Source organism: Phodopus roborovskii, unplaced genomic scaffold (assembly GCF_943737965.1).
Source record: "Phodopus roborovskii unplaced genomic scaffold, PHOROB, whole genome shotgun sequence".
NCBI lineage: Eukaryota > Metazoa > Chordata > Mammalia > Rodentia > Cricetidae > Phodopus > Phodopus roborovskii.
Window position 1 is genome coordinate 13,991,536 of NW_026126599.1, and position 9,775 is coordinate 14,001,310.

The window sequence follows — 9,775 nt, forward strand, 5'->3', positions numbered from 1 at the left end:
GGGGAATACCAAGTTGAGGCAGGACCAAGCCCTTCTACCCTGGTTGAACAAGGTATCCCACCACAAGGAATGGGCTCCAACAAGGCAGTTCATGCCCCTGGGATATGTCATGGTGGTTTTGTCAGCACACACACACATGCAGACAGATCAAGTCCCACAACTGTTATCCACATTCACAGGGTCTCTAATTTGGTCACAACCAGGTTCCCCAGCTGTCAGGCCATGAGCTACCACTAGCTTCGGTCAGCTGTCTCTGTGGGCTTAAGGTGTTTATTATTATTATTATTTTATTTCTGTACATCTTTTATTTACTCCTTTCTCCATGGCTTCCTAGCAGCTGTCTCTGTGGGCTTAAGGTGTTTATTATTATTATTATTTTATTTCTGTACATCTTTTATTTACTCCTTTCTCCATGGCTTCCTAGGTAGCTTCATGGCTGTTCCCTGGAGTCTTCCTCTGCTCTTTTTTGATCCTCCTATTTATTCTCTCTGACAGCCCCACCTATCCGTTCTCCAGCCTAACTAACTAGTGGCCGTTCAGTTCTTTATTAAACCATTCAGGTGTGTTAAACAGGCAACATAACACAGTTTCACTGAGTTAAACAAATGCAACACATCATTGCATCATTAAAACAAATGATATTCCACAGCATAAACAAATGTAACACACCTTAAAATAGTATTCTACAATACATGACCAAGACAATTAGGAGTTAGCAGACCTGTAAATATCATTATATCTCTGTACAATTTTTATCAGTCATCTTATACATGTAATATATAATCATTGTTCAATGTAAATACAAAATCAGGTTTGGTGTGGTGGCACATGCATTTAATCCTAGTGCTTGGGAGGCAGAGGCAGGTAGATCTCTGTGAGTTCCAGCCAGCCAGGTCTACAGAATGAGTTCCGGGAAACCAGGGGTATACAGAGAAACATTTTCCACTTTTCTGTTTTGAAATGATGACTGCTCTTTGGATAACCAAACAACCAAACAAAAAAACATTTAATGGCAGCTCTAGAGGGACATGGGGTCCTCCTAAGGTGAGTATAATTGATATCCCTAGCATTCAGAGAAAGTATCATGGCTGTTGGTAGCCACAATGTGGGCCTTGAATGGACACAGTCCCTTCAGTTTCATAATACAAAGGTTATGAAACTATCTAACTATCGTGGGTTTTAAGGCTGTGGCCTAAACCATGTGACCTTCTCTGCACTCTGCTAAGTGTTTGTACAAAAAATAAAATAAATATCAATTAATAGCCAGGTGTGGTGGTGTATGCCTTTAATCCTAGCACTCAGGAGGCAGAGGCAGGCAGATCTCTTAAGTTGGAGGCCAGACTGGTCTAGAGAGCAAGTTCCAGGACAGCTGGACTACACAGAGAAACCCTATCTCAGAAAGAGTAAAATTTAGAGAAAATAGAACGATATATCTCTCATATAATCCGCTGCCTGAATGAAATATGCATTCAGACTGGTTCCTTCCAGGGATGACCGGGAAAATGAAACTACTGGAGAGGTCTTGGTTGTAGTTTTGCTCAGTTTGGGTTGGGTACAAAGAGCATACTTTAGATTACAGGGAAAATGGCCTCCACCTGCCTGTTAATCACATTCAAACCAGGCAAAACAGAGGTAAAACAGTGGCACACCTGACTCAGCAGCACTGTTAAACCATAGCATGTTAAATCTTTGGAGGCTGACATGGGCTCAGCGAATAAAATGCAGTAATAAATACTTGGGAAACTAAGATTCCAAAAAAACTCTGCCTCCAAGACAAAAGGAAATCACAAGTTAAGTGCCATCTGGCTAAGGATGACCAGGATTCTTCTCTTTCTCACAATCGTCACAAAACTGATGCCCACAAACAACTCAGTAGCTAGCTCCAGCTACCTGTTGGAGTCTGAAAACACAGAGATAAGGCATAGGTGATATGGGCTTGGTGTGTTTGTGAAGTAGGCTCAGTTGGGAGCATCTCAGGAGAATAGCTCAAGGTTACAAATGGAGCTGTGGGAGATTCGATGACATCTCTACTTCATTCCCGATAGGGACCCCAAGTTTCCAGTGGTCAGGTAGACTTGTCAGCACTGATGGAAGAAGCAGAGTGGAGCTCAGGACAAAGAGGGTCCCTCTAGCAATCAGTGACACACACACACACACACACACACACACAGAGTCACACCAGCCCACCTCTTTGTGTTACGTCTCTCTGGCTGGGGGCGTGGCACACAAGGGGTGTGGCCAGACCTCACATTGAAAAGTGCAGCTGGAACTCCAGGCACCCAGCATCCTGAGCTTGCAGTCTTTGAGTTCCAGTATGGAACCCCATACTACTGAAGATCACACCAAGCGGACAAGTCCAACGCGGGACCGTCCTTCACAGAAGCTGCTCAGCGTCCCCCCTATGTCCCCGCGGATTCGCGTGCGGCCATGGTGGTTTCCAGTGCAGGAACTCAGTGATCCTCTCGTGCTGTACATGGAGGCCTGGCTGGCAGAAATAATCTTTGGTGAGCCTCTCCTCACAGGGGTCTGGGTTAGCTCCCTCTGTACCTCATTCACCAGCCCAATCTGTCCATTAAGTCCATCAGAGCCCTCCCCTTCCCACCTGAAGCCATTCTTCTTACTGCTTAGACTCTCTCTTTTACCGATTTAGGTCCAAACCAAGCTTTAATCTCAGAGATAGAGTGGATAAGCCAGGCTTTGGTGAGAGTGGACACAGTCGACTCTGGGAACCTAGCTGAAATCACCATATGTGGACGACCCTTCGTAAAGAATCGATTGAAAAACATTCTCTTAAACCTGGCAGTTTGGCACAAAGAACACAATGTCCAAAGAGGTAAGGGCCTTTGAAGACCCTTTGAAGCCACGGGACGAGTCTCAGCTTCCAGAAACTTTCTCACAACTTATTGCAGTTTCCAAACACCAGGCAACCCTGTGTCCCTGGGTACCCCTTTGGGAGGAGACCCTTGAGAATGAAAGCACAGGCTTGGACGCACCCAGACCCACCACCCCCAGCTTAACCTTAGGCACCACACTTCCCAGATTCTAAGTCCAGGGCCCTTTAAAACCAGGCCTCTTCCCAATCAGGGGGAGCAGATACCATTTCCCCTCTTGACTGTTCGTGTTGACCCTCTTTCAGCTACGAAGTTGAAACAACTTGAGGAATTCTTGAAGACCCTTCCCTCCGACTCAAACAACAACCTGACTGAGCCGGTGCAGGAGGCAATTGCTGAGTGTCAGGCAGCCTGGCTTTAGCCCCTGCAGGTGAAGAGGAACCCAGCTTTTTAAGAGTCTCTAAACTCATTTTCTTTCCTGCCTCTGTGGATACGTTTGTTTTCCTTTGCAAATAAGTTTGTAGAACTATTCCAGTACAAAAATGAATTTTTTTGTCTGTTATTTTCATCATATACAATAAACTTGAAAGCATCAGCCATCAGTTGATGTGAGTGAGGTATGGATACAGATTCTAATACACAACTTCAGTCAGGCCCTCGAGGATGACACGGTTAGCTTAAAAGGTGGTTCTTTAAGTATTTGACATGGGAGTAATGTTTCCCAGGCTGGCTCCTAACTCCTGTGTTCAAGCAATTATTTTACCTTAGTTACCACAGTAGTTAGGGGAAAGGACGTCATTACAAGGTCAGCTCTTCACTCCTTTGTACTTTGTTGTTATTGAGTGTAGACCTGGCTGACTTGACTCGCTATTGGACAAGGCTGGCCTTGAACTCGGATCTGTCTGCTTCTGCCTCCCAAGTTCTTCCATGTCTGGCCACCCCTTTGTACATTTTTTAAACTTCATTTTTATTATGTGCAGTGGTATTTTACCTGTAGGTATGTCTGTGTGAGAGTGTCAGAGTAATAGGCAGGTGTGAGCTGCCATGTGGGTGCTAGGAATTGAACCCAGGTCCTCTCAGTGCTCTTAACAACTGAGATATCTCTTCAGTCCTCAAGCCCGTCCCCCCCCCGCCACCCCCCCCCCACACACACAAGACAGGATTCTCTGTGAACAGTCCTGGCTGTCCTGGAACTCTGACTGTAGACCAGGCTGGCCTCACAGATCTGCCTGCCTCTGTCTCCTGAGTGCTGGGATTAAAGGCCTCTGCCACCACTGCTTCAGGCCCCTTTGTACTTTTTCCCTGGTTGTTTTTTAACAACCTGCTGACTATTTTCTCTCCTTCCTGTCCTCCAAGTCCCTCCCTCTCCCTGCCCCCTTGGCATGCACTACTCAGTTCTGTTCAGAGAAGGGCAGGTTTTGAGACAGATTCTCACAAAGAAATTCTCACTGTGTTTGATTTTTTGTTTTGGGGTGTACTTATATCATCTAGACTTGCAGGCAAGCAAGCTTTGGGGATCCTCCTGTATCCACCTCCTCAGCAGAACTCTTTCAAGGTGCTGGGTACTCTGAACTCAGGTTCCCAGCATTCAGGCCAAGTCTATAACAACTGAGCTTTACCTATGACCCCAGCCCCTTTCTTCTCACTCATTTCTTATTTCACACTAGGTTATAAAGAGAAAACAATGACACCCAACAGTACATTTTCCATAACTCACAAGCTTCTTGGTCATTTCTGTAGTTCGGGAGGATTACTTATTCTTCTAATTTAGAGATTCCTGAAATAATAAAACAGTAAATTTCTTTCAATATATTCTTTGCTTAACAAATACATTCTTTGACATCATTGAATTTTCCAACTATGCTTATCCATTCTATCACTACTTTCATTCCCCACATGTGAATGAGCTGTCTACTGTACAGCAGAACACATTCTACTATTACTCCAGATCCTCACATTCTGAAAACCTTTCTGTTTGTCTCTCCAGTCAACATTCCTTGCATTCTATAAATTCAATGTTGAATAAAAGGAACCATGCTCATTGAATCCCTGGTATTTTTTCCCCTCAAATCTCTTTGAAAATCAAGAGAGTTAAGATGCCATGGGTTATTGACCTATACAGAGATTTGTTCAATTATGCTACGAGGTCATGGACACATTGAGAAGTATAAGACTTAAGCAATATGGTCTGCTTTGCTACTATTTGGGGTCTGTATTACAATGTACACTCTGTTGTCTGAGGACTAGGCTGTGTCCCTGTGGGCAGAAAATATAAAGACATTACTTCTTGGAATTGAGAAATGAATAAAATTCAAATTATTGATGAGTGAGGATTTAGATTTTTGTTGGTTGTTATTGCTATTCTACATCTGCTTACCTTTCATCAACTTAAGGGCTAAAATTTACATAGATACAAGTGACCTAAAGAATTGCCATTGGTTTGTGAATTGGGTCATTTTTCATTTGATGAAAGGCACAATGAACTAAATGTTAACCTTTTATTTTTTATATGAGTAAAGTTGAAAAATGTTGTGAATTGTAGTCATAAAATATCATGAATTATAAAATGGCAGAGATGTCAGTGATGCTAAAATGTGAAGTAAAGTGTAAGGTAGGCCAGATGCACTGGCTTGTAATCCTACATACTGGGAGGATTACCAAATTCAAGGCCAGCTTAGAGAGTATAGTTTTAAAATATTGTATACTGATTTTACTAAAACAATTTTGCATCCAATCAGTAGGTAGAATTAGTGTGCTTGTTATCAACAGGAAGACAAATGATTGTTGTAGCCACCAAGCACCGAGCTCTCACGGGATGGAAACATGTGTACAGGCTCTTGAAGATGCAAATTGAGGCATCACAGTAGCAGTGTGCAAGATAGCTAGTGTGGAATCCCCATTCTATGGATGGGGAAATTGATTATGGAGCTCACAGGAAGCCTGGGTAGTAACTATTAACAGCGATTAGAATAGGTTTCAAACGAAGCTGAGTTCAATCTATCTGGTGGTCTTCTGTTCTCTAGACAGGCTGTTCTGAGGAAGGAAGAAGCTTGTGACAGAGCACCTGCCTTGAATTGTGCAGCCATGCACTATATCCCCAGCAGAGCAAATGAACCCTTGAGTGTAGAAATATGCAAATATGAAAATTAAAGTTACTTCTCTTACATCAGAAGCAAAAGAACTTTGCTATCTAGAATTATACTTAAATGTGCCTTTGCACAGTAATCCATAATTTCCTAAATTGTTCTCTTAATTTGCAGAACGTCCCTTCATTATGCCTGTGCCCACAATCACCCAGATGTCGTAAGATTGTTGTTATCCTACAGAGCCAATATTAACATCCCTGATGATGAAGGCTGTACCCCCTTAATTAAGGTAGGTATCTGTCAACAGTTTGGGTATGAAATGGATTAGATCTGGTCCTTGTTTGGTTTTTGTGGCTGTGGTCAAATATTGACCAAAACCAACTCAGGAAATAGAATGATTATTTGCCCTATAATTCCACATAACAGTCCATCATGAAAGGAAACCAAGGCAGGGGCTCAAATCAGGAACCAGAGGCAAGAACTCAAGCAGAGACCATGGTGCTGCTTTTCCATGGATTTTCTATGCTACTCTGGACCACTTGCCTGTCGAGTCATGCCAGCACCTCCAGGAAGCTGTACCCTCCCATGTCAACTCAAATAAGAGAAGGCTCCACAGACCTCCCCAGAGTCCAGTTTGATAGAGCCAATTATTCAAGTGAGAATCCAATTTTCCAGGTGTCTTCAGTCTGAGTCAAGTTATCAAAACAAGTGAACAACCTAATCCACTACAACAACAACCAACCACTGCTGGTGAAATTATTTAATGTCTAGGTGTGGTGGCATAACCCTGAACTTCTACCGTTTTCAAAGTTTGATGGTGATATTATGAATTTAGGCAAGCTTGGGTTTCTTAAGAAGACCCAGTCTCAAAAAGAGTAGGACAGTATGTATAACCTAATCATTTTGTCTGACCTAAGGTGAACTATTCAATGCAATTGTAAGAATGTTGATCCTGACTTTCTTGAATTGAACATCTGTTTTTTTTTTTTTTTATACTATACCCACAGGCTACCCAGAGAGACAATGTGGAGTGTGTTTCTATATTACTGACACAGGGAGCTGATCCCCATGTGAATGATCTCAGTGGGAATACAGCCCTGCACCATGCTGTTTGCAGGGGTAACACAACAATTGTCAGCAAACTGCTTGAATACAATGTAGATATTGAAGGCAAAACAGAGGTAAAGATCAGTCAACTTCATTCCCATTGTATTTCCAGCGATAACAATCAGATCCACTTTCCACATTCCAAATCTCAAGTGGTCTCACTAAATCTGTCAGTGTAAAACATTTTCTCCACGTAATACTATTCATAGTTTTGTAGGTAGTTTAAAGGAACACGTCACTGCATATTTGTTTCAGAATTGGGTTTCATTTTAAAATTAAGCAAATGATGGATTCATGCCAATACACACTTCACCTACACAGAAACAAAAAACATGAATTAATTGTAAGGAAAATGTCTGTAGAACGAACAGAAATCTGTTGTAAATAAGATAGTGATGTGATTTGTCTCTCAGAGGCGAGGCTAGAGTGGAAAACGAGAAAGGTCACAGGCACTCAGGCAAATTTGCAAATTTGATCATTGAGGAGGATAGTTTTTATTTAACTGTTCCAAACTTTCTAGGTACATAGTGAAAGGTCCAAAATGTGACACCATCTTAAACAAGGAACAACTCCATTGTAATAAATGGCATAAGCTTGAGTCCATGAAGGCCCTGAGTCAAGTTTATCCAATACTCAAAGCAGTTCTCAACCTGTCCTTAATAAGGCTGGGATACCCAGAGATGCAGTATCTGGCTCCTATTGAACACAATGGAGGAAACTGTTGCTAGCTTTGTCCCATCAACATGTGCCCAATATACCTGTTCCCTGCCTGACTGCCCAATTAAATCAAAGATGCTTAGAATTCCCCAAGTCTCTTTAGGAAGGCCTGTGTGCCTTATCCGGATCCTCATCACTATTTTAGATGACTGATTGACCCCTGCACACTGTCCATTTCTGCAGAATAAAGGTTCTTTGTGTGCACATACTATTTGAGTCTGGGGGCTTTCTCCAACAGATCCTTGGACCACTACAATGGGAAATGTTAAGTTTGGGAGATAATAATTCTTGGTATAGGGAAGAAAGTTTTGAAAAACAGATTGAGAAACTCTCCAGAGATGCCACTTGAGCTCTGTCATTCAACAGAGGCACAGCAAACCTACACTCCATGTTTTAGGCTTGGGGCAATGGAGGCCCATCTCTATGGAGCTAAGAAGCTTGGATCCAGGGATTGTTTGTGGAGAGCTCTGGAGAGGATTGGTATTCATAGGCGATGTTTAACAGGGGAAAGGTGTGTCAAAGGGAAGGGGGAGGCTATGTGTGTGTGAAACTGTAGCAAGGACAGAAGGAAAACCTATCCTGTTGCTGACAAAACCTGTGATAATTTTTCTTTTGAGAACGAAATTTGAGAATTATAAAATAATTCTTTTTTCTTTGCAGTATGGCTTGACACCATACAAGCTTGCATTATATGAAAACCAACACGAGATGGCAGAATTTTTAATTCAGAATGGTGCTAATATACATTCAGAGGTTAAGTCAAAGAGGTACTGTTTCTTCTTTGTTACAATCTTAGTGCTGTTTCTGAGCGTGACATTTGCTTAAGAAGGGCTACTAACATGATAGGAGGAAGACTGGTTCAACTCAGAAGCACATATTGAGAGAGCCCAGCACACAGGGAGTGTGAGCAGGAAAAGGGATTGTTCCAACCAAAACAAAAGAACAGTTTGTACCAGGGCTGAGCTTCCCATTTAAAAACAACAGTTTGCCATTCGCAAACTGATTTTATTGCTGATTTTCCATTTAAAGCAAATTTGCATTAATCATGTTTACTTTGAAAATGTTAAGTTTATTTTTGATAGTGAAATTTATAATAATTTTAGTGAAGTATATTTTTCATTCTGTTTTTTATATGTTTCTGTAATATACTATGGTCAACAGATAGAGTTTTTGCTGACTTCCTTCACTGAGGGATTATAATGTGTACATACATGCCCAATTAATCTTTTCATTCCCAAGTTGATTTTGATCATGGCGTTTCATCACAGTAGTAACAGTTCTAAGTAGGACATTTGGTGTTCACGATGAGTTCAGCATTAAAATGGAAAGTATTTTTTTCTTTTTGCCCATTATGTCAGTTTATAGTCAGATGATCTAAAAAGTAAAATCTTTTTTTTTTTACAAGAAATAATTGTGTGTGTGTGTGTGTTTCTGTGTGTGTACACTTTAATTTTATTAAAAATAACTTTTGTAAATTCCATATATTCTGATCATAGTTTTACCATCGCTAATCTGCATGGACTTGCTTTCCTGTCAGAGGACATGTATACTCTGATATTCCTATCCACGTCTCATGACAACAGTGTGTGATGATATATATTGTCTTCCAACGTTTTAAAGCAAAGCTTCTACTTTTGTTTGGCACTTGTACACTTCTCCAGACTAGCACGTTGGGGAGCCTCTTTCAAATTTTCCTATCTCAACCTCCCATTCACTATAAAAGTAATGGGGTTATAGACACATTGCAGTGTCTGGCTGTTTCTTGAGTTCCAGGTACTCAAATTCTAGACTAGTGTGACAAGTAAGTGTACCTGCTGAGCCATCTCTTGGACCCTAGAACCCACAAGTTTTAGAAGTAGACTTTGAAGCTAAATTAATGTAGTTATTATGAGCATATTGCTATTAATCATGGAGCTGAGGCTACTAAGTACAGAACACTTTCAATTAGACCTCTGATCCTCTTAGTTGGCCTAACTGTATTTCTCACTAATGAAGGCCATTTAAGGTATTTATGTCTCATTTAGTACAAGATAA

General features: G+C 41.4%; 1 protein-coding gene across 1 annotated transcript; it reads left to right on the forward strand.

Moving 5' to 3' along the window:
- The first annotated feature begins 2,314 nt into the window (after positions 1 to 2,314).
- Positions 2,315 to 3,252, forward strand: LOC127237087 (oocyte-expressed protein homolog). The gene is made up of 3 exons (XM_051205122.1): positions 2,315 to 2,504; positions 2,651 to 2,833; positions 3,137 to 3,252. The coding sequence occupies exons 1-3, from the start codon at positions 2,315 to 2,317 to the stop codon at positions 3,250 to 3,252; spliced, it is 489 nt and encodes a 162-aa protein (XP_051061079.1).
- The last annotated feature ends 6,523 nt before the right edge of the window (positions 3,253 to 9,775 follow it).

Excerpts from the sequence above, each read along its gene's own strand:
- LOC127237087 (XM_051205122.1), top strand. The coding sequence starts at position 2,315 with ATGGAACCCCATACTACTGAAGATCACACCAAGCGGACAAGTCCAACG. Across the intron at positions 2,505-2,650 it reads GCTGGCAGAAATAATCTTTG|GTCCAAACCAAGCTTTAATC; the intron begins GTGAGCCTCTCC and ends TTACCGATTTAG. Across the intron at positions 2,834-3,136 it reads AGAACACAATGTCCAAAGAG|CTACGAAGTTGAAACAACTT; the intron begins GTAAGGGCCTTT and ends ACCCTCTTTCAG.